At 40.1% G+C, this 22,551-nt stretch overlaps 2 protein-coding genes across 6 annotated transcripts in view; one reads left to right on the forward strand and one right to left on the reverse strand.

The window, feature by feature from the left end:
- The window catches only part of LOC119491665 (F-BAR and double SH3 domains protein 2-like), a 78,446-nt gene extending 66,436 nt beyond the window's left edge, over positions 1-12,010 (reverse strand). Inside the window, exons 1-2 of one of the 5 annotated variants that reach the window (XR_005207635.1) lie at positions 11,401-12,008; positions 5,536-5,633 (exon numbers count right to left, since the gene is read on the reverse strand). Coding sequence is in view for 4 of the 5 variants with exons in the window: in XM_037775830.1 (XP_037631758.1) it covers positions 5,536-5,633; positions 11,401-11,421 (119 nt within the window). In the remaining variant the exon portion in view is untranslated. Of the gene's footprint in view, positions 1-5,535; positions 5,634-11,400 lie in introns of all 5 variants that reach the window. The other 4 variants (XM_037775830.1, XM_037775828.1, XM_037775829.1 and 1 more) reach the window with 4 other exon arrangements.
- A 3,019-nt stretch (positions 12,011-15,029) lies between these two features.
- p2ry2.1 (purinergic receptor P2Y2, tandem duplicate 1) lies at positions 15,030-21,158 on the forward strand. Its single transcript, XM_037775834.1, has 5 exons — positions 15,030-15,240; positions 17,462-17,818; positions 18,737-18,905; positions 19,992-20,328; positions 20,410-21,158. Exons 2-5 carry the CDS (start codon positions 17,479-17,481, stop codon positions 20,605-20,607), a joined length of 1,044 nt encoding a protein of 347 aa, XP_037631762.1. The 5' UTR covers positions 15,030-15,240; positions 17,462-17,478; the 3' UTR covers positions 20,608-21,158.
- Positions 21,159-22,551: the final 1,393 nt, after the last annotated feature.

Raw genomic sequence — 22,551 nt, forward strand, 5'->3', positions numbered from 1 at the left:
CTGTAAATTAATTCTTCAAAGGCCTGTGTGGCGTTGAAGGCATTAGCTTTATACAAACCCATCCCACCAGGTCTCTTCCCACACAAAGTTTGCTAAAGTCTCCTAAAAATGCTGGAAAACACTTCAAGGTTATTAGTAAACCCCTGATGGTGTGGAGGTAAACTAAGCCTTAGCTGCAGGATTATGTTTAGATTTGTCATTCCTGATGTAAAAATAAAAAAATATTGGATATCATTGTGAAAGCTCCTACTGGCCATCCAGGGCACAATCATTTAAAAAATTCAAACAGTGAAAGATAAAGCTCTCTCTGATCTGCTCAATCTTGCACGAAACCAGTACAGACTCTCCACAGCCTTGAAAAATCAGTTGTTATGACTAAATCAGGCTTAAAATTTGAATTTGAATCATGTAGTTTATTAAGCAAGACACCAAATCCCTATCTGTTTCAAAGGCCTTCTGCTATAACCAACCCTGTGCTTTGACATTCATGCGGTGGGGGTCGAGGGAAAAGAGAATTCCAATATCAAAATATTGTTATTGTGACAAAATCAGAAATGGAAACAGGAGCAGAAAGTTGACCAAACTGTTGCCTCTTTTAGTCTAACTTTAGGCGACTATTGTTCTGATCAGCTGTAGTTTCTGAAACATGACATGTCAAAGAAATCTTTGTGGAGACATTCCTCAAACAAAAATGCTATTTTCAGTGAAAGTTACTGGATATCACTTTGTCACAGTTCAGGATATTTTGAAGCATAACACTTGGATCTGTCACAGAATAAAGCTGCTACACTGACTGACTGCTTACTGTGCTGCCATGGTTAATTAATCAGAGGAAGTCTAGTGCCATTGCACTGTCAGGGACCAAAGTGATTTGAACATAGTGTTAGTTTTCTATTATACAAATCCTGAAAATACTGGTGTGGCACATGGGTAACAACAGAAAAACAGAAATATTGTATTAATAAAATCTCAAATATGTTAATTATTTGGATTGCTCCAATTCTGTGCCACCTTTACCAAAAAACTGACTATGTTGGCATTGATAAAAATATATATATTTTAAGAGCACTATATTAAAATCGAAAGATTATTTCCGGTTGCTTAGAACTTAATTGTTTGTCTGGTAAAATATTAGAAATATTAGAGAGTCCTTGCAGTATAATGCAGTTCCAATACAACAGCACCATAAACTAAAAGTAGGATTCATTTATATTATGTTGCATTAAATTGTACGGATGTTTATACAATATTATTCTAATATATACCAGATACTGTAAATATTTGTTTTGTGGGACATTTGTGCAACAGATGAGGCAGTTTTGCTTGATTCTTATTTGCAATATTTATCTGACTGCCTTGTACCCCTATTTATTATTTAAACAGAAACATGTTTTAACAGAAAATCACTGTTATTGTTTACAGTTTATCTATGTCATGCTTCCTAAAGGCATAGTAGGCAAATGGTTCCTCAGCTATTTGTTTAGAATGTGATTCTCTTAAAATAAATAAATAAAGTTTCAGTAGGTCATGGTTGAAGAATCACCTTTGCCTCATTTTGAGACCGGAAGAACCCCGTCATCTTCTCTGTCCTCTCAGCCGTATCCCCCCGGGTCCTCCTGTGATTTTGAATAACGGCAGAAGCTGTCTGCGCTGTCATTTCTCCAAACTCAGAGGCCGCCTAATTATATTAGCAGGGTGTGAATCAGCATTGCATTAATTTTGGTCTTTTTTTTTTTTCCCTCGCAAAGAGTCCTTGATTTTCTGTTCCTCCTCTTGCTAAATTATGGAGGCTGCAGTGAAAAGCATTAATGAGGACTCTGATAGCATTTCGGGTTCAAATTGGGGAGGCTCATCTAGCTACTCAGCATGGAGACTCATTATGCTTTAATGATATCTCGAGAGGATTTGGTCAATAAACTTGAGCGAAACGCAAATTTCATTTATTCCATGCAAATGTGCTACAAGACACAGACGTGGGGGGTAAGTTCCTAAATTACAACAGAGTCCCAGTTCGAGCCCAGTGCAGTGCAGACACCAGCTACAAACACTCTCACTACTGTCATCTCCATGATTGATGATGCTCTTTTGTAGATCCTTAATAAAGCACTCTGTCTAGACTATGGTAAATTTGATGCATTTGACTTTGTAACCCGTCTACAAGAAGTCTTACAAACAAAACAAACAGAGGGGTGTATAGTTGTAAAGCCCAGCCATATGATGGCAATCATGAGAACAGACTTTAAACGCAGCGCTGCAGGGCAAAGCGTGCAATGCCCTTTGCAGAAAGGCCGTCATCGTCAGCATAGTGTCACGATGATGGCCTTTTTGCAGTTCCGTTTCTTTCACTGATCCAAATCTAAAGTAAAAACCAATATAACACCACTGAAATATTGAAATTGTGTTACAGCTCTGTGGTTAAAATAAAAGTATGTTCTTATTCAGCCAAAATGAAGGGCAAGTAGGTATAAGAAAGCGAGGTCAATGTTACCAAATGTGTATGAGGTGGATGTATGAGGCTTGCCTATTTTCATGGTTTGCACTCTGTGTGTGTAGCTGTTGGGGCAGACATAAGGGTATAGGGGATTTAGCTGGATTGAGGACACCAAGTTGACTGCCTGAGTCCACCAACTCCTCTCTCTCTCTCTTTCTCTTATCCTCTCTCCTAAGACTAGTCCTGCTAAAATGCTGTCCCAGAGGATTAAATACACTGCCCTTTCCCTTTCTTTCTTTCTGTCTGTCTTTCTTTTTTTCTCTCATTATTTGTTTCTTTATCTTTCCCCCTTTCACCTTTAACAATTGGTAAACGTATAGGCTCAATGCACTATAGTTAGCAACATGTGAATGTGCATGTGACTGGGCAGTTGATTAAAGCCAGCCTGTGGATTAATTAGGGTAAATAACTGCAGATTTGGGGATTTAAGAGTTAAAATCTACCGTAGGCTTTAGGCAGGGAAATGTGTGTCTGTCAACAGAGTATGTGTTTCATTATGTGACCATACTTTCCTTGTCCTGTAGGGTCCAGCTATTAGTTTACGTATATTTACATATATTAGCACCTTAGCCAAGTGATCTACATAGCCTACAAGTCTAAACAATTTCAGAGTCGTAGTTTCAGTCCAGATCAGATCCATCAAAAGTGTGTTTTTACAAAGGACAATACAGTATACACGTACACCAACTAGCATTACTATAAATGGTCCAGTGCCAACTAGCCTTATGTAGTCCATTCACTTACTGTTTGCAGGCATCACTACGGTTATCAACTCTGCAATTTGTCCCTGGATGGGAACAAGTCAATAATTGCTTCTCCCTGTGGAAATCACTGCTGCATTATTAAATGAATAGCTCACCCCAAAACAATATAAATTGTATATAGTAGTCACCTCCCTAGACTTTCTATGGTCCCAGAAAAAGCTTTGTAATCGAACGGTGTCAAGGAAAGCGGAGCAACTGAATAATGAAAGCACATCAGTGCAAACAGAGAGAAAAAAACTTTCTGAATAGTCCTGTGCAGCATTATCCGGGGGCATAATCTGAAAATGTTTTGTTTAGCAACGGTTAAGCAAAAATAGTTGTGTTTGCATTTCCATGATCCCACGACTGGATACAAAACACTTGGATCTGCTTTAATTTTTCAGGTGCTCCGCTCTCCTTAATGCCATTTGATAGAAAACATTTTCTGAGACCATAGAGAGCCTAGTGAGTATTATATGCAATTTATAACCTACTGTTTTTTGGGTGAACTACATTAACGGTGTATGGCTGCAACTAACAATTATTTTCAATGTTCATAAATGTGTCCATTTTACAATTAAATGATTGTTTAATCTATAAAAAATTCAGAAAATAGTAAAAAAATGTCTGTCACAGTTTCCCAGAGTCCAATGTGACATCTTCAAATGTTTTATTTTGTTCGACTAGCAGTCTAAAACCCAAAGACATTTGATCTACAATGATGTAAAACAGAGAAAAGCAGAAAACCCTAACAGCGCAGAAGCTGGAACGAGGGAATGTCAATTATTTTTCTGTTGATCGATTAATGGACTGCAGCCAATAACTATGTCACATCAAGTTTTGACACCCTTGTGACAATAGAAAGAATCAATAAATAAACACAATGTTCATTTTCTTCCTGTATACTTCTCATGGGGGCTACATTGAACAGATCAGTCATTTCAGTGGTACAGTATTGGAAAAGACGGATGACAGTTTGGCCAGCTGCTGCCTTTTAGTTCCTCAGGTACCGCGCTACTGAAAAGACAGCTGGTTCTGACAACAGCAACTGTGGTCAAAGTCAGAGTGTATCGACCGGCCCTCTTGCTTCTGATGTGAATTTCAGACAACCCTTCTGATCTTAAATGACAAAAGTTACAAAAATATCTATCCATTTACAATAAAGTCAGATGAGAGCCACATCACAGACAGAAAAACTAGTGGGGCCTCAGTGTCTTGCTCAAGGACACATCGACAACGCAGATGCTTGTTGCTGCGGGGGCTTGAGTCCAGATCTCCCAATTGAAAGGCGGTCTTCCTAATCACTGCACCACCCTGTCACTCCTGATTTCACTACCAGGAGAATGTGTCATCAGAAATAATTACAAAACGTTAAAGGCTAAAGGAACGCACTAAGAAAACCCTGCAGGCAGCGTCTTTAAACCATGAGGATGACAAAGCCAATTTGAAGATCTGTACCCAGTGGCATGTAGCTCCATCCCTCATTGACTGAAAGAACTAACACATTGTGGTTGCATATGCTTAACTGGCTCTCCCTCTCTCCCACAAGTGAGACCAGGGCCTTGTTCACTCTCCAAAACCCAGCAGCAACAAGGCAATCTGTTCTCAAACAGCTGGAGCTGCCCCCGAGATTGAAAGCGAGAGAAAAGAGAGGGAAGTCTTAGAAAAAGGGAAGAGGTAGAGAAAGTGTGAAAATAACAAACAGGGAGAAAGACAGGGATGGAAGCAGAGAAGCAGAGAGTTTGCTGTCATAAATAATCAATGCTTAGTCAACACAGAAAATGAGAGCGTGTGAAAGAACCAGGGTTTCCTCCCATTGCCAAATCCAAAAGGGAAAACTGCCAGAATCACACACGTCATGAGTAAACAGAGCTGAGCCAAAATGAAAAAGAGATATGGAGACCGACAAAAACATAGTCAAAAAGCAAGAGACAGAAAAAAACATGGCAAAAGATGACAGAAAGAGATACAGAATGAAATTTGGAAAAGAGGAAGAAAGAGTCGGAGAGCAGGAAGAGGTTAGCAGGAAATTCCTTCGTCATTTTCCCGACCCTTTGTCCTTCTCAAAAAACTGGAATATGACAATACTCCTCCTCCTCCTCTTTTTCTTTCTCATGCCACTCCTCCCTCACTCATTAGTCGTTTCCTTCCTTCTCTCTTTTTTGTGCACGGCTATGTCCATGTGTGCATGCCGTGCATATCACAGTCACATGACGGCTAGATTTAAAATCATCTGGCAATCAGTGAGTGAGTTCTTCAGGATTGTGTTAGTGCACGCATGCGATGCAGACGTGTTCATACCTCATGTCTTCCAGCAGGTCACATTCGGTCTGGTGTTTAAAGTGCAGTCTTGTCATCTGCTCCGTGTGTGTGTTTTTCAGCTCCTGTGTCACTTTGACCTGGAGGAAACAAAAAGACACGTCAAGTGAAGGATTTGTCATTTATTCATCCGTCTGCTGCGCACGTGTGCTAGTTATTTAGACATCATCTGAGACTTTGGTTGTTATCGTGAAGTTAAAATATTGTCTTTTCCTGGTCGTAAAATGGTCCAGTGAACTGTGAACGCCTCTACCTGCCTGAAAGTCATATACACATTAATAATTTATAAAAAAAAAATTCCTCAGGGGCCGTATCATCCACCCCTCCTTGGATTAAATGTTGCATGAAATCACAAAAAGTCACACACTAGTGTGACAAATACAGTACCAAAAATCCAGTAGGACTGTGACTAACAATTCTTTTCTTTATTAATGAATTTCTTGATTATTTTTTCAATATATTGTCAGTCTATAAAAAAACGAGTGACCTTGGATTTAGAGCTGCAACCATTAATTGATTAATCGATTAGTTGTCAACTATTAAATTAATCGGCAACTATTTTGATAATCAATTAATCGGTTTGAGTAATTTTTTAACAAAAAAAAAGAACAAATTCTCTGATTCAAGCTTCTTAAGTGTGAATATTTTCTGTTTTTTTTACTCCTCTATGACAGTTAACAGTAAATATCTTTGAGTTGTGGACAAAACAAGACATTTGAGGACGTCATCTTGGGCTTTGGGAAACACTGATGGTCATTTTTCACCATTTTCTGACATTTTATAGACCAAACAACTAATTGATTAATCGAGAAAATAATTAACAGATTAATCAACTGTGAAAATAATCGTTATTTGCAGCCCTACTTGGACTCTAACAAGTTAAAGATATTCAATTTAAAATGATATGCAGAGAAAAGCAGTAACTCCTCACATTTGAGAAGCTAGAAACAACAAATATTAGACATTTTCTCCCAATTAACAGATTATTATCACATTATTATAACACATTAAAATTGCTGCTGATTAATTTTCTGTTGCTCCACTGATCAAACAGTTTTCATCTCATTGACAGTAATATTACCAATATCGGTGTACTTATCCAAAAACATGGCGACTGGAGTTAGTCTAGTCAGTGTCAGAAGATTTTACTTTCCTCTCCCGAAGTTCACTGAATGCACGAGGCAAAATATTAAGAACATTTACTCTTTTCATCAAGTGCACTGATGAAGGTGAATCAAGGTAAAAAAGATGGAGATAAAGGCAGAGAAAGTCAGAGAAGGATCTTTTTAGCTCTGAGGTATAGACTGTGCAAAAGGGGCAACAACTCAAGTTCTGAATATAGTGTTTTTTTAGTATATAAGTATACAAAAATGTGACACACACAAATAATGTAACCGTCAGTCAATCTATCCATCTATCTATCTGCCAATCACCTGTCATCTATATTGAGTCTGGAGTCACCTGAAAGGAACACACACAAACACACACTCCCATCAGTAATCCATCAACGTAACTATCAGTGTCCGGGTTTTGTCAGACTTTTGGAGAGGCTGGAGGAGGTCTTTTTGGAAGTAGAGGTGACTGGAGACACTTTTAACAGCCTATAACAGCATTTAGGAGCAGACAGACTCCATGTGCATTAGGAAAAGCTGCTAATTGTATCGCCTTTTACAGAAATTCATTTGGGTGGTCAGGCCCGAGGCTATAACCTGCACTCATTCACACAGTCTTGTGCAAAAACAGACAGAGAGCTCACCCTTATACATGCACACAAACAAGCGCACACACTCCTGCCAACACAGTCACTGTGATGGTCATTGTGTATTGTCGGGTGAATTCCATCAGCTATTCAGCAGAGTAACAGTGGGGCAAATTCATGACTGTTCTAGACAAAACAATCAACAACATAACACACACACTACACTGGCACACACGCCAACACACACTGCAGAGCCCCTTTCTTTCATGTGCCATGTCTTTGAAGATAAGGAGGGAGGAGTGGTTCATTACATTATCGGGGGCAAAATGACTTCACTTCACCTTCTATCACTCACCGCAGGGAGAGAAGGGAAGGGCAAAGGGTGACAAAGAGAGGTGGGGAGTCAAAATGAGAGGGTTAAGGAAGTGTTTGGGCATGAGAAGAGAAGCGGGAGAATATGAAGTGAGAGTAAGAAATAGAGGATGGCGAGAAAGAGAGATGTCAGTGAGAAAAAGAAGAAGGGGAAAGTGACATTGGAAAGATGGGATATGGAGATGTTAATTATGAGGGAAAGATATTAAAGGTCATGTTAAAAGGGAAAGAGCTCAGCTGGTGTCGTGGTAGCTGATGCAGCAGGTAGGTATACCGCTGAGAAAGTGTTTCCTGTTTTGTAACACAAACATCAACACACATATTTTACAGTGATTCAGATGCAGCCTATAGAGAGGTGAAGTCCCGCCCCCTTCCGGTCCCTTCCGGTCCAAAATAAGGTCCCGTGGGGTCCGGTGGACCCCACGGGACCTTATTTTGGAAAAAAATATGTACGGTAGTCAACGGCGAAAGACAAATAATTTTTTTATCCCGTTTGAATTACGACATGAACCATGTTATGATGTTTGTCAATTGAAAAGATCATTTTGCAAGTCAAGAAAGTTTCAGTATGTCGTAGGTTTGTCGTAGTATCATTTAGATTCGTGTTAAACCGCTCAGTGAACTACATCTCTCGTCTCGCGCAATATACGTCAACGTCATAGCTAACATAGCTATGTTCCAGGCAGAAATGAAACGTTATCTTACCTGATGTGTTTTATCCAGCGACTCCTGGTCTTTTTATAAGCCGGGAAGAGAAAGAACGAGCGAGACCCGCTGCTCTTGTGAGTACACCCTAGTACGAAACACACAGACATCGTAGCTTCAGCGAGAGAGACGTCACTTACGCGACTTTTGTGTAGTCTTTATAATAAAGTGTTTTCACAGTCTGATACTTCAACAGTTTCATAACTAACTGTGACTTTCTTGACTTGCAAAATTATCTTTTAAATTAACAAGCATCATATGTGTGATTCATGGCGCAATTCAAACAAAAATTATTTGTCTCTCGCCGTTGACTACCGTATATATTTTTTCCGAAATAAGGTCCAATGGTGGTCCACTGGAAGGGGCGGGACTTCGCCTCTCGATACTTCCCCACCTGTATTAGAGGGTAGGCCAATAGGACCTAAAATCTATATCGAGATAAATGAAGAGATTTGCCATGCACAGCATGTATTTCTCATGATGGTTCGCTTCTGATATGTTTGTCCTGTTTAATTCCAGTATGACCAGTTAAAAATATTGGGCTGTTGGCTGATTTGTTAGTTGAACTTCTGGAAAATATGGCCTCAAAAGCTTCAACCCTTGTATGTTGTTCAGATAGATAGATAGATAGATAGATAGATAGAACAATTTTGTGGAGCAATGCTTTTTTTCAGCCTCATTAGCAGCCATCTATAATTTAAGCCACATAAAACTAATATATGAGACTCAAACCAGTTCAATCTGTAAGCAGATGTGCTGAGACACAGACAAAACACTAAAGGGGCTGTTATGTGTCGCACTGGGAGAGAAATTATTAGTATCCAACAGCCAAATACTGATACACTCTGGCTGTGATGCTGAGGGCTGAGTGTACCGAGTGTGCCAGCCTCATTGGCAGGGGGGTAACACATCAGTGTTTCGCAAATAAATTCTGTTTTATTCTTGGAAGTATTTCCACAGCGACTTGAATGGGAAAGAAACTGACAGGCAGCTGACAAATGTGATCTTAAAAAAAAATGAATATGGCCGTAATGGTGCAGTATAGTGGTGGTCTCTGCAGCTTCAATGATGAAAGGACCTGTTCAGGTGTGTGTATGCGTTTTTACAGACATGATATGACATGTTCAGGGCCAGTCTGTGTGCAGAAACCCAGAGCATAACTGGCACTGGGGGAATATGTGGTAATTAAGAGAAAACTGTGCAGAGGTTCACAGCAGGGTAATTGGCTCTCATGCATCTATTTCAGGACAACACACACACACACTCATAGGAAGCAACTGTGACACATCCTCACGTACACACACTGGGTACCAATCTATAGGGGACGCTGGTCTTTTCTCAGCCCATACAGAATCAATAAGGCAGCATCAGACATGGCTCTGCCAGCATGTCTCCCTCAGTATGTGTGTTAGCTTTTGTCAGCTCAGCCTTTGATGAAAAAGACTTGACCCTGGACGGGACTGAAGGTCTTCCTATTAAGACGAGAAGCATCACAACGTGGACAGCTTTTGTTATGCTTCCTGTCACAATATATATAAATTAGCAAAATAACACATGCACAGACACACACAAATAATGTAACCTCTATCAATCAATCTATCAATCTATCTATCTATCTGCCAATCACCTGTCATCTATATTGAGTCTAGAGTCACCTGAAAGGAACACACACAAACACACAGACAGTCAGACTTTTAGAGAGGCTGGAGGAGGCTTTCTGGAAGTAGAGGTGACTGGAGACACTTTTAACAGCATTTAGGAGCAGACATACTCCATGTGCATTGGGAAGAAAGATGCATTGTATTGTATTGTGACCCTGGACAGGACTGAAGGTCTTCCTTTTAAGACGAGAAGCATCACGACGTGGACAGCTTTTGTTATGCTTCCTGTCACAATTCCACGATATATATAAATTAGCAAAATAACACTGCCTCTCCACATCAGATCTGTTCCCTCTACGGAGTCTCTTAAAGCACAGCTCAAGACCCATCTCTTTTCTTTGGCTTTTGAATGTACTTATATTGCGACTACTAATTGGCCTTTTATAAATGCTCATTATAACAGTCTTTTACTCATGGATTTTTATCTTGGTCTCTGTCTGTGGATGTGTGAGATTTTGTTGTCTGCTCTGTTGACCTGTTTTTTTTATTCTGCCTATGTCTGTAAAGCACTTTGGTCAGCTCATGTTGTTATAAATGTGCTATAGACATAAATTTGACTTGACTTGTTACACTACATTGACATTACTAGCTATGACGTTGTTTGCCCCCCCAAGTTACAAATGCAAACGTTATTTCTTTTTAATATAAAGTTATTTCTACTAACATTAAAGGTTATTAAAAAAGGACAACCACAATACCATAATATCATTAACAACATGGTGTGCTATCAATGACTGGAGACACTTTTAACAGCCTATAACAGCATTTAGGAGCAGACAGACTCTATGTGCATTAGGAGAAGATGCATTGTTGTATGATTGTATTGTAATGTGACCCTGGAGGGGACTGAAGGTCTTCCTTTAAGATGAGAAGCATCACAACGTGGACAGCTTTTGTTATGCTTCCCTGTCACAATATATATAAATTATCAAAATAACACATGTGCTACACACTACATTGATGTCACTAGCTATGACGTTGCTGCCCCTAGTTAACGTGCAAATGCTTTTTAATATAAAGTTATTACTACTAACGTTAAAGGATGTAATATTATTAAAAAAAAGGACACAACATGGTGTGGTGCTTTATATAAAAACGTGTTAGCTTACCTAGCGTCATCTAGCTAACGCTATTTGACGTTTTGACGCTACAACGTCAACGGCTGTGGATAGAATCATATTAATGTCACTAGGTTACCGATTAAACCTAGCTAGCAACCGTTGCTAATGATGGCTAGCAACGGTCTTTCTTTTAACCCCTTTAATTGTCTTTAAGCCTGCAGCATTAAGACGCCTTTTGAGTGGTTATTAAAGCATCTAACTGTGTTATATGTTGTCTGTCATTGTCTCTGTACAGCCCCAGCTACTAATAAAAACATAACGGGACTCTGTCTGTATGTAAATCACTCACCTTCCTCGGCGGCGGCTGCATTTTGGAGTATTGACATGAATGGTATTTCCCCCTTTGCGATCAGATGTATTGTAATTCCAAGAGGAAAATCAGTGTAATATTATGTCGCCCTCAAATAAAAAAAAATCCTCCCCCTCTAAAGACGACAAGGGAGGAAAAGACGGGAGTTAAATTTGTACTCCGGCGGCCATGATTGATGATAAATGGCTAGTTTTAGTAACGCTGCTGTACGAGGAAGAGGAGAGGCTGAACACCACTTGGTGTTGGTTGGCTGCTGCCACTACTAGATACTGGAGTGTGTTGTGAAGCAGCAGAGCAGACAGAGAGGAGAAGGGATGGTGATGGAGGGGGGCATATTAACGGGGAACCCCTTCAGGCACGAAGCTCAACGGCTCCACCACGTGGTGAAGACACGGCATGGCGACAACACGGAGAGCAGGAAAGACATCCTTTTTTATTCTGTGGTTCGACAGTATAACCTCCATTAATACGTAAAGGTGTGAAGACATAATAAAGGAGACAGAAATAAGTGATAACTACAACAATTAGACATTTTATTCGCTTAGTTTAAAGGGGTTTTACGAGCTGATCCAGCTTCTAGTGATGTGTCGGTCGCGAACGAGTCGGTTAATTGAGCCGGCTCTTTTAAGTGAACGATAAAAGGATGGTAAATGGACTTATAGCGCTTTTATAGTCTTCCGACCACTCATAGCGCTTTACACTACATGACAGCATTCACCCATTCACACACACTGTTGGCAGAGGCTGCTAAGGTGCCAACTTTGCCCATCAGGATCTAATCTAAATACTCATTCACACACTGATGGCTATGCCTTCGGGAGTAATTAAAGGGTTAAGTGTCTTGCTCAAGGACACATCGACATGTGACCCGGAGCAGCCAGAGATCGGACCACCAACCTTCCGATTGGTGGACAACCTGCTCTACCCTCTGAGCCACAGCCGGTTGAGCCAGATAAGAGCTGGCTCCCGTCCGAGAGACGTTTTTTTTTTTTTTCTTTTTTCTTTAATTAATTCAAGGCAGAATGATAGGACGATCTTCTCCGCGCCACGGGCACTCCATGCACTGACTGATGGTACTTGTCCACAGGGGAGTTTTTTATTGCGAGGGGACGCGACGCTTCCCAACATTGGACACTTGGTGGGCTGTCACTAGACATAGGCTGTCCCCACCTGATTGGACGAAACGCTTTCCCTCCGTGGGCTGCTGCTGCTCAGCTTTCAAACCGGAAACAGTATGGAGGCTCGTTTGGAAACTTTCTTCTCTTATTTCACGAAAATAGTTCACCGAAATGTGTTTCTGAAAACATTTGAGGCGAGAAATTATCCATGCAGTTGCTGAGTCTGTCTTTATTTTCGATCGACAACTTTTATTTTAAAAGATTCTCGGGAGTTTTGAGAGGCGGTGAGTCGCGTCGGACGCCCGTGATTTACATAAAGTAGACGAGCCCTTAACTTTATGCAAATGGGTACTGGGCGTTGTGACACTCCGTTTCTCGAATCGCGACGCCACGCTATCAGAATGCATTGCACGGCTGCTTACATAGAGAATGAATGAGAAGCGTGGAAAGCACGGAGCCTGTGGTGAAATGAAGAGCCGTTTGGAAGCCGAAAGAGCCGGCTCTTCTTGGTGAGCTGAGCCAAATAATCTGGCTCACTAAAAAGAGCCCGAATTCCCATCACTAACTGGCAGCAGCCTGCGTCTCCTAGACCTGCATAGCAACAAGAAACCGCAGTCGATCCAGGAAAAATCGATCGCGGAGTAGGAGGACAGAAAAGCAGTATTAAAGAAACAAATAAACAAAAGACCAAATTTTAGACGCTTGGAGTTGTTAATAATGATGATTAAATATTTATTATTTTCATCTTTGTCATTCGAATCTATTATCTATTATCTTAATACAGCCTATTAGGCCTATCATAAATAAAATAGGGCTGTCAATCGATTGTCCATAGTTAATTGCGATTAATCGCACAATTTTGTATTTGTTCAAAATGTATCTTAAAGGGAGATTTGTCTAGTATTTAATACTCTTATCAACATGGATGGGCAAATATGCTTGCTCTATGCAAATGTATGTAAATATTTATTATCAGAAATCAATCAAGAACACAAAACAATGACAATATTGTCCAGAATGTTATATTGTATAATAACATTGACCCTCACAGGTACTGCATTTAGTATAAACAAATATGCTCAAATCATAACATACCTAAAGGTAGATTTGTCAAGTATTCAATGCTCTTATCAACATGGGAGTGGGCAAATATGTTTGCCTTGTGCAAATGTATATATGTATTATTGGAAATCAATCAACAACACAAAACAATGACAGATATTGTCCAGAAACCCTCACAGGTACTGCATTTAGCATAAAAAATATGCTCAAATCATAACATGTCAATTTGCAGCCCAACAGGCAACAACAGCTGTCAGTGTGTCAGTGTGCTGACTTGACTATGACTTGCCCCAAACTGCATGTGATTATCATAAAGTGGGCATGTCTGTAAAGAGGAGACTCGTGGGTACCCATAGAACCCATTTTCATTCACATATCTGGAGGTCAGAGGTCAAGGGACCCCTTTGAAAGTGGACATTTTTCTTGCCAAAGGTTTGGAACGTTATTTAACCTCCTTCCTGACGAGCTAGTATGACGCGGTTGGTACCAATGGATTCCTTAGGTTTTCTAGTTTCATATGATATCTGTATCACTCTAGCTTTAAAACTGAGCCCACTACAACCTAAAAATCACAAGTTGCATTAATGCGTTTAAGAAATTAGTGGCGTTAAAACAAATCTGAGTTAACGCGTTTTTATTGTCTTAACTTTGACAGCCATAAAATAAAAATAATAATGCAAAACGTTATTCATAGTAGGCTATTTTGTGATATAATTTAGTAGACTCTTGTGTTATTGTGTGTAGGCCTACTGTGGGATGCCAGGGAGTAAACAGGGTAAAATGGGGTCATGAAGTTCACTGGAAGTGGGTGTTGAGTGAACAATTAAAGGAATATATTACAATGGAGGGTGTCTGAAACCCTTGTAATGAGTTGGCACCAGCATCAGCTGGTTTGACACAGTGTCTGCATGCATGTATGCAACCTGCATGTGTATGTTTGTGTGTTAAGTATTGAAATATAGTTTGTGGGATGAGAAAATAATGTTAATAATGCATAGGGTAAACTAAAAATGTAAATAGATCATCATCATCATCTCATCATCCCACTGTGTTAGCCCTACTTTCCAGTGTGCCTTGTGTGAAAATGGAAATTGTCCAAACCTTTCAAGGTTAAGACACAGGCTACTTGTTATTGAGGCGAAGCAATGCAATCAATGATATTGTTGTTCAGAAATACTTTGCCACTAATGCCAACTTACAAAAGATGTTTTTATGGTTGGGAAGAATGTCTTACAAAAAGATACAAGTGAGTGGAGAAGACGGGCAAGTATTCTACTACATGCCTCCTACGTGCCATGGCCAAGGTTAAGGTGAAGGGTCGTGTAATCATTAATACACAGAGTTTCTGGAGCAGGTAAGACATTAAGTACTCTTTCTCACCTTTCCTCTCAGTATAACACTTAAACTAACACACGCACACACACACACACATGCACACACACACATTCGTAGTCAGAGATACCAAACACATCCACTAACACCCACGCACATAACTTTCTGCCAGTGGCACAGAGGAAAATGGCTGACAGTCATTGTTGGATTATACTGTATCTGTTAGGATCCTGCCAGGATGCTTTTGGTTTATGATTTCTCTTGTGATTTGGCGTAGGAGCATCTATATTTCTTTGGCCATACTAAGGTAAGACATTTTACTGTAAAAACAATCAATTAAAAGTATAAAAAGCAGCACAGGTGGTAGTTTTTAGTCACACATTTGCCTGAAATGGGAAAAATCACAGGTAATCTTTGATAATCTTTGTATATTTTAAAATTAATGTTTTTTGTCAGTATGGCTGTGTTTCTACGGGGACATAAAGGACCATATATTTAGATTTTTGATAGCATGACGGGTGATTTCTACTATTCCTTGCTTGCAAAATATCTATGCTTATAGCTGTGTGTTTTTAAGATTTACCTGTACTAAAACAGGCCTTTTGTTTTTTTTATTGCTGGAAAAAAAAAATGAAAACAATAGGTAATTGTTATAAAAAAAAATTCTAATTCCTACGCCCATGTTGATAATTATAGGCCTATACTTATCATAGTAATTATTATATTTAATAGTCTCAATAGGATTTAATGACTACCTGTTGTTTTCTACTTTAAAAATGTACAATGATGTCCTGGTCTGACTTGACCAAACAAAATAAATAAATATTTGAACAGTTAAAGGTGGCGACAGGCAGCTTTTCACTGTCAATTTGAATTTCAAATACCATATAACCCCTGAGGCTCAACTGCCCTTTTGTGTATACAGGCTGCAGCTTGTCAGACAGGCGGACACCTTCACAAGGTTTTCCCCCACTGAAGTATCTTCGGCATGCATTCAACCATACACAACACAGTTAGATATACTGTAGCTACTTCTACTAGGATGAGGATACCTGGCACAGTGGATGACAGCCTTTGAAAGGGGAGAGCATTCATAAGATAAGATAAGATAAGATAAGATAAGAAAACTTTATTGTCTGTCACAAGTAACAGAAATTTGTCTTCTCATACAGTGTGAGTATTTATTACATTTCATGGGGGTTTTCTCTGGGGAAGAGGGTTTTATTTCCTGGGATTCAATCTGGGTATTTGTGTACAACCAATTTAACAAAAAAATAACAGATTACTTTATTGCTGAATAGTAAGTTGTGCTCAGTTTGGTGTGACGTGGAGTGCACACAGCAGATCAGAGGAATGCAAAAGGTTTGGCTGTTCTGTCTCATGGTCTGTTATCTGTTAAATTCAACCTGCAGCTGTTTTGAAGAGAAAAAGTGAAGACAGCGAAGGGTACAGAGCGAGCAGGAAGCAATGTTTTTGATAAGGAGAAAATAATGTCAGAGAGAGGAGCAAAAAGACAGCGCCGTAGGTTAACTCATCAGTCAGCTGAGAAACAAGTAAGTCTGGCAGCTGCTGTCTTATTTGCATGCGAGGGTTTAAGCTGTCATTATGTTATCGCATGACTTTGAACTTGTGAGATAAACAGATTTATAGAGGATGAGAAAAAATGGACTGAGGTTAACAATGAAGCATGCCAGTGAGAGAAAAAGAAAGAAATGTCTTTAAACAAAGTCTGGTTTGAGTTAAAAAGTTATTCCTCTGTCTCTCTGTCTCCCAGCTGTGAGGTTTTGGAAAACTTTGGCATGCAAAGTGCCAGACTGAGTGCTGTTTTTCTGCCTGAGAACACATCTGCACTTACAGATTTGTAAAAAAAAGTTACCACAAATGTGAATCTTTGTCTGAATCCTCTGCAGCGCTGATAAGTTGAAAGTTTTTTTTTGGTTATGGGGAGAAACGAGAAGGTTAGACTGATAAGTATTTCAGTACTCTGCTGACACAAGGTGTCAAGATGTCTCATTACAGTACATCTTGTAACACATATATACAGTACTACTCTATATTGCAGCCATAAAACACACATATTCCCTCACACACTCATTCATTTATTCCACCAGAAGACGGCTTTAGGATTTAATCATGATTTGATATGGGTGCTACCATTTAAGTGTCCTCTTCTTTTCTCTCTATCTCTCACAATTCTTCTCTCATTTACTCAGCCACCCACTCAGAAAGAAAAAAGCGATTAAAGAACGTCGGCACTAAAATGATTTACATTCTGTGAAATGACTTTAAAATGGGATGACTCAAGCTATAAGCTGGATGGTGTAAATTTGATTGGGAAATCATAATAGACCACCCGATTATGCTTAAGAGTGGCATGCCAAAGAAGTGAATGACTTGGGGAATGCATCCTAAAATGTAATCTAGGCTGATGTCACTTTCTTGCAGTCATTTCCTGTGACTCCACACTCAGTGAAATGCTTCCAGGTTCACATGCAGCATATTCATAATAATCTATTCCGTTTCCTCAGGTGTTTTCACAACCAACATGGCCACCTTTGACAACAACAAGACCAACAACCTAACCAATGACAGCGCCTCCTACTGTCAGTTCCAAGAGGACTTTAAATATATTCTCCTTCCTGTCAGCTATGCCGTGGTCTTTGTCGTCGGCCTGGCGCTGAACGCCACGGCGCTGTACGTGATTGTGTTCCGCACTAAGCAGTGGAAGCCCTCCACCATCTACATGCTCAACCTGACGGTGTGCGACACACTCTACGTCCTCACTCTGCCCTTCCTCATCTACTACTACGCAGATCAGAACGACTGGCCCTTCAGCGAACCGGTCTGCAAGATCATACGTTTCCTGTTTTATACCAACTTATATGGTACGTACGGAGATGGCATGGCACAGACCCATACAATACAGAGTTTGATATATGATATGGTACAGTTATGGCAGTATGATACACCACAAGACGATACAATATTACAATACATAACACACTTTTTACTTTCATTTGAATCCCTCAAAAACTGTATCCTTAATAGATTCCCCTTCAATGTGTAATGAAAGTCTAAATCGTCAGGTGGAAATGGATTGGCCTTACTCTCCTTAAGCTTATTCTGTTCAAAAGATATGGACTGTCAATATGTCTTTTGCACTTGTGACAACCATCCCTATCGTGGAGTTGGTTGTCCCACACTATCAGGTTGGTTGTCCCCATGTTATTTTAACGGGGAAAAATATAAAAAGGAGGTAATCTTAAAAATTAATTTCAAAAATGTAATTTCATTGAAATGCAACAACCTGACATATCTCCTGCATCGAGAGAACAAAAACAGGAAAAATCATCCCTAAAAGGGTATTTTTTATCCTTACATAGTAATACTCAACTCATTCTTATGCCATTCACTCACTATCAATCACATGTGACAACCAACCCTTAACAGATTGTGACAAGCATCCCCAACTGGGATTTTTTGCAAGCGACTAAGCCAACAACCACATGTTGTAGCTTAGCTAAGAGAAACCCCATCTAGTTCTCCCATCATACTTTTTAATGGTGATAATTGTTTTTATTATAAACCCATTGTATAAAAGCCCAGAAGAGAAACACAGAAGAGCTTTATATTTGCATTTTGACATGAAAAACACTAAAAGGCCACTCACCTCAATGTCAAGTGTCTTACTCCTGAAATTACCCTGTAGGTGACCTTTCACCCCAATTCTGAAACTTTCAGTACCAACATTTTTTTAACAGCGCCCTCTAAGGAGAGAGATCTAATGAGTATCACTCTGGCAGGTTCCATTCTGTTCCTCTGCTGTATCAGTCTGCATCGCTTCGTTGGCATCTGCTATCCAGTCCGCTCCCTCTACTGGGTCAGTGCTCGTCGGGCCAGGCTGGTGTCTGTCGCAGTGTGGGCCTTTGTGTTATTCTGCCAGGCACCTATTCTCTACTTCGCAAGAACGAGGTGATTTAAATTGATACATTTGTCTTTCCTTCTTTCTTTTTCCCTTCATCCCTCCCTTACTTACTTAATAACCCTCCTCATTGTATTGAATGTGTGTTTAAAGGTACAGTGCGTAGGATTTGGCGGCATCTAGTGATGTGGTTGCAGATTGCAACCAACTGAGTACCCCTCGGCTCACTCCTCCCTTTCCAAGACTGTGGTAACATGAGCCGCCGAGTGCAAAACCGTGGTAACGCTGTTCGCTGTTCGAGTCCATCCTTTCCATAACACCGAATTCACACCAGAGCAGTGGCAGAGTGCGGCCTGCATTATCTAATACAATCGCCACTCCCATGCTCAGCGAACTGCGGCTGTTTGATTCTGCGGGTTGGGAAGTTGGGAAAAAGTTTAACTCTAGGCGGCAATACCCACAGCCAATCAGTAAACAGATCCTGTGACTCCTGGGACATGTTGATCTACGTTACAAAGAACTTCTTCCCTCCCGAAACACATGAATATGCCTCCCGACCGCAGAAAAATGTATTTATTCGCCACTGCCTGGTATGAATTTGGCACAATAACACTTTAGGAGCAACGGAAGTCAGACGGCGGCTGGCGGTACCACAGTTTTGCACTCTGCGGCTCACATTACTGCAGTTTCACAAGCGTATCGTCACATAAAAAACGTGAAAAGCTCTCTCTAGAACCAGTATTTGGTTTCCGTTCTGGGCTACTGTAGAAACATGGCGGAGCAACTTGGTGGACTCCATGAAGAGGACCAGCTCCCTATGTAGATATGAAGGACTCATTCAAAGCTAACGAAAACACGACGATTCTTAGTTTCAGGTGACTATAAACTAATGAAAACGTAGTTATGAATTTTATACTCCATTTCTGCTAATAGAGCCCCCGAAATGTTACACACTGTTCCTTAATATCCCTCTTCCTTGTAATGAAAGTGTGTTTAAGTGTGGACTATTGATTTTTGTGGCACACCGAGCTCCTTATCTAATGGGCACACTGAACACTCCTATTGCTTTCCCAGTAGTTCAATGTCAAACAAGGCAGCGCTACCATTTAATAATACTAAACAATCTCCTTTCCCAGGGAGATGGAGGGCGAGCTGATCTGTTACGACACCACCAGCCCAGAGCTTTTTGATGACTTCCTGGTGTACAGCTCGGCCGTGTCGGTGCTCATGTTCGCCCTGCCCTTCATGGTGGTGATGGTGTGCTATGGCCTCATGGTGCGGAAGCTTCTGGAGCCCGGCTGGGGGTCTGAAGGGGGCGAAGCGGGAGGCGTGTCAGTCCAACGCACCAAGCAGAAGTCAGTGAAGATGATCATCATCGTGCTGGCGGCCTTCATGCTCTGTTTCCTGCCTTTCCACCTCACCAGGAGTCTTTACTACTCTTTTAGATACCTAAGGCAGGTCGATCCATCGCAGGTGAGCAGAGAACAACCACTTTTATAATAATAAATGTGTTATAATGGCTTTAAAAAACTCACATTTTGATATGTTCATCAGATCAGCTGTCAGCTGCTGGAGGCCTCCAGTGTGGCCTACAAGGTGACCAGACCTTTTGCCAGCGCCAACAGCTGTGTGGACCCCATCCTTTACTTCCTGGCTGGGCAGGACGTCCGAGGTAACATCACAAAGAAGATCAAGTCATCTTCATCGAGACCAAAAACAAGTCTGAGCCATTGCTTAACAACACAACTCTGAGACTATTTTGGTAAAAGTGCAAAAGGTTGTGGGGACATATAGAGTACTTATTGCTGATCTCTTCTGGTAGATGTGACGCCCCATACACCGACACTGACAGACTCTGCATTCAGATTTCCATCATCAACAAGTGGAAGTGCATGCTCAGATTTGACCAAATCAAATATGGACAATATCATTATAATGAAGAGTATAATAAATATATAAATCAGATTTCTAACAGAAGACAGGTCATTCAAGGATTTCTTTTGTTTTGTTATGTTTGGAAAGCTATAATGCATGGACAAAACTAAACTACATGGCGCTCCACACAGCTGTGGTTTTTGTTAATGATTCTACTGGACAACGGCTGCACCTGTTTGTACAGGAACAAGTGGATTTTCCTCAGCTCGCCTTTTTTTTCCCACATATCAGACAGAGAGGGTGAACTTGACCACTCTGTGGCCTTTAAGATTTATTTTGAATGTTCTGGAGAAGTGTGTGTGTCACTTTGTATCACAAAGTATGAAGGAACTAAAACAAAATATTATAATAAACAAACACAATTGTTATGGTGATACATTTTTATCATTTGCCTCATGCAACATACTGCATTTATTCATGGCAGATGCTATTAGCACCCAGGTGTCCATAGCAAACAATGCTATTTGCACCCGACCCTGGGACACATTAGATTATATTTTATATTTCTTTATTATTAGATGTGTATATGTACTGTATGCATATTTTTCCTAAACCTAACCAAGTAGTTTTGTTGCCTAAACCTAACCAAACTGTAACTGAAAACTGAAAATAATAATAATTTAAAAAAACAGGAACTAATAAGTCATCTAAGTGTAAAAACAGGCTTCTTACAGGACTCAAACTTCAGTCTCCTGGGTAAATGTTCTTAGTTTGACCCATTCATCCACCACAACCTACTTCCTGCATATACTCTGTCACTTTATATTACTACTAGTATTACTACTACTACTACAACTACATTTTCCTGCTAGAAAGGGCATTCTGGCGGCTAGCTAACTATTGTTAAACTAAGTGGCATATTCAACTTGGCCGTGTGTAAATAGCCAAATGGCTGCCGTGTGACTATTCTCACCCGGGTACAAATAGTCAAACTTTTAATGCCATAATTTGTGTCAAATAAGTTAATTCTTGCATAATGGCTGTAGACTGAGTCTCACTATCATTCAGTGAGACATTGTCTTAGAAGAGCAGGTGTAGAATAGTTCATGTTTTCCTTTAATTTGAGCTCATTGATTCTCCCTTAGTGTGTGATTATACAGCCTCTGAGCAGCTGAGCAGGGTGTTTAAAACCAGAGAAGTCAGTCGTCACGTCAGCATTTCGGTTATGAGTTTGGAAAGTATTAACTGTGATCTGTGGGAAGAGTAACCTTAGTTGCAGTGCAGCAGAGCCACTTGGTAAATCTCATTGGTTTTGGCTACACTTGATTTACGTAGTCAGTGGTCATTTTATCTAATGAACACCACTAGAGGGCGACACTGTCTAACAAACAAGCCAAGCCAATACCTCACACATTCAAAGCCACATTACTGTACATCACCAGCGAGAACAGCATTTAAAATAGACCTCTTCTTTATTTCAAGAGTAAAAACATCATACAGAAAAATGCAATATTATAAATGCATCTACAGAGTTGATGAGATGAATGCTATTTTATAGCTTTCCTTCTTGCCAGCAACACTTCAGCTTGAAAACATTTAATAATCCTAATAATAGTAATAATAAAAACAGATAAAATTAAATGATGTAACTGCTGCAACCAATAAAGAGCCAGTCCTTCAGACATGTTGTATTCCTTGTAGCATAATAAGAAAATATGAAAATGAATGGATAAAAATCCTCTATGATTATAGTACACTCTTTAAAACCCATGAGGATGTAAACTGAGCTGCATGACTTTGAGGCATCTCAACCACTAATCC

The sequence above is a fragment of the Sebastes umbrosus genome, chromosome 7 (assembly GCF_015220745.1).
Source record: "Sebastes umbrosus isolate fSebUmb1 chromosome 7, fSebUmb1.pri, whole genome shotgun sequence".
In the NCBI taxonomy this organism is placed as follows: domain Eukaryota; kingdom Metazoa; phylum Chordata; class Actinopteri; order Perciformes; family Sebastidae; genus Sebastes; species Sebastes umbrosus.

Coding starts and splice junctions, on each gene's coding strand:
- p2ry2.1 (XM_037775834.1), top strand. CDS start 17,479: ATGGCCACCTTTGACAACAACAAGACCAACAACCTAACCAATGACAGC. Junction 17,819..18,736: donor GTTTTATACCAACTTATATG/GTACGTACGGAG, acceptor TCACTCTGGCAG/GTTCCATTCTGTTCCTCTGC. Junction 18,906..19,991: donor CTCTACTTCGCAAGAACGAG/GTGATTTAAATT, acceptor CTCCTTTCCCAG/GGAGATGGAGGGCGAGCTGA.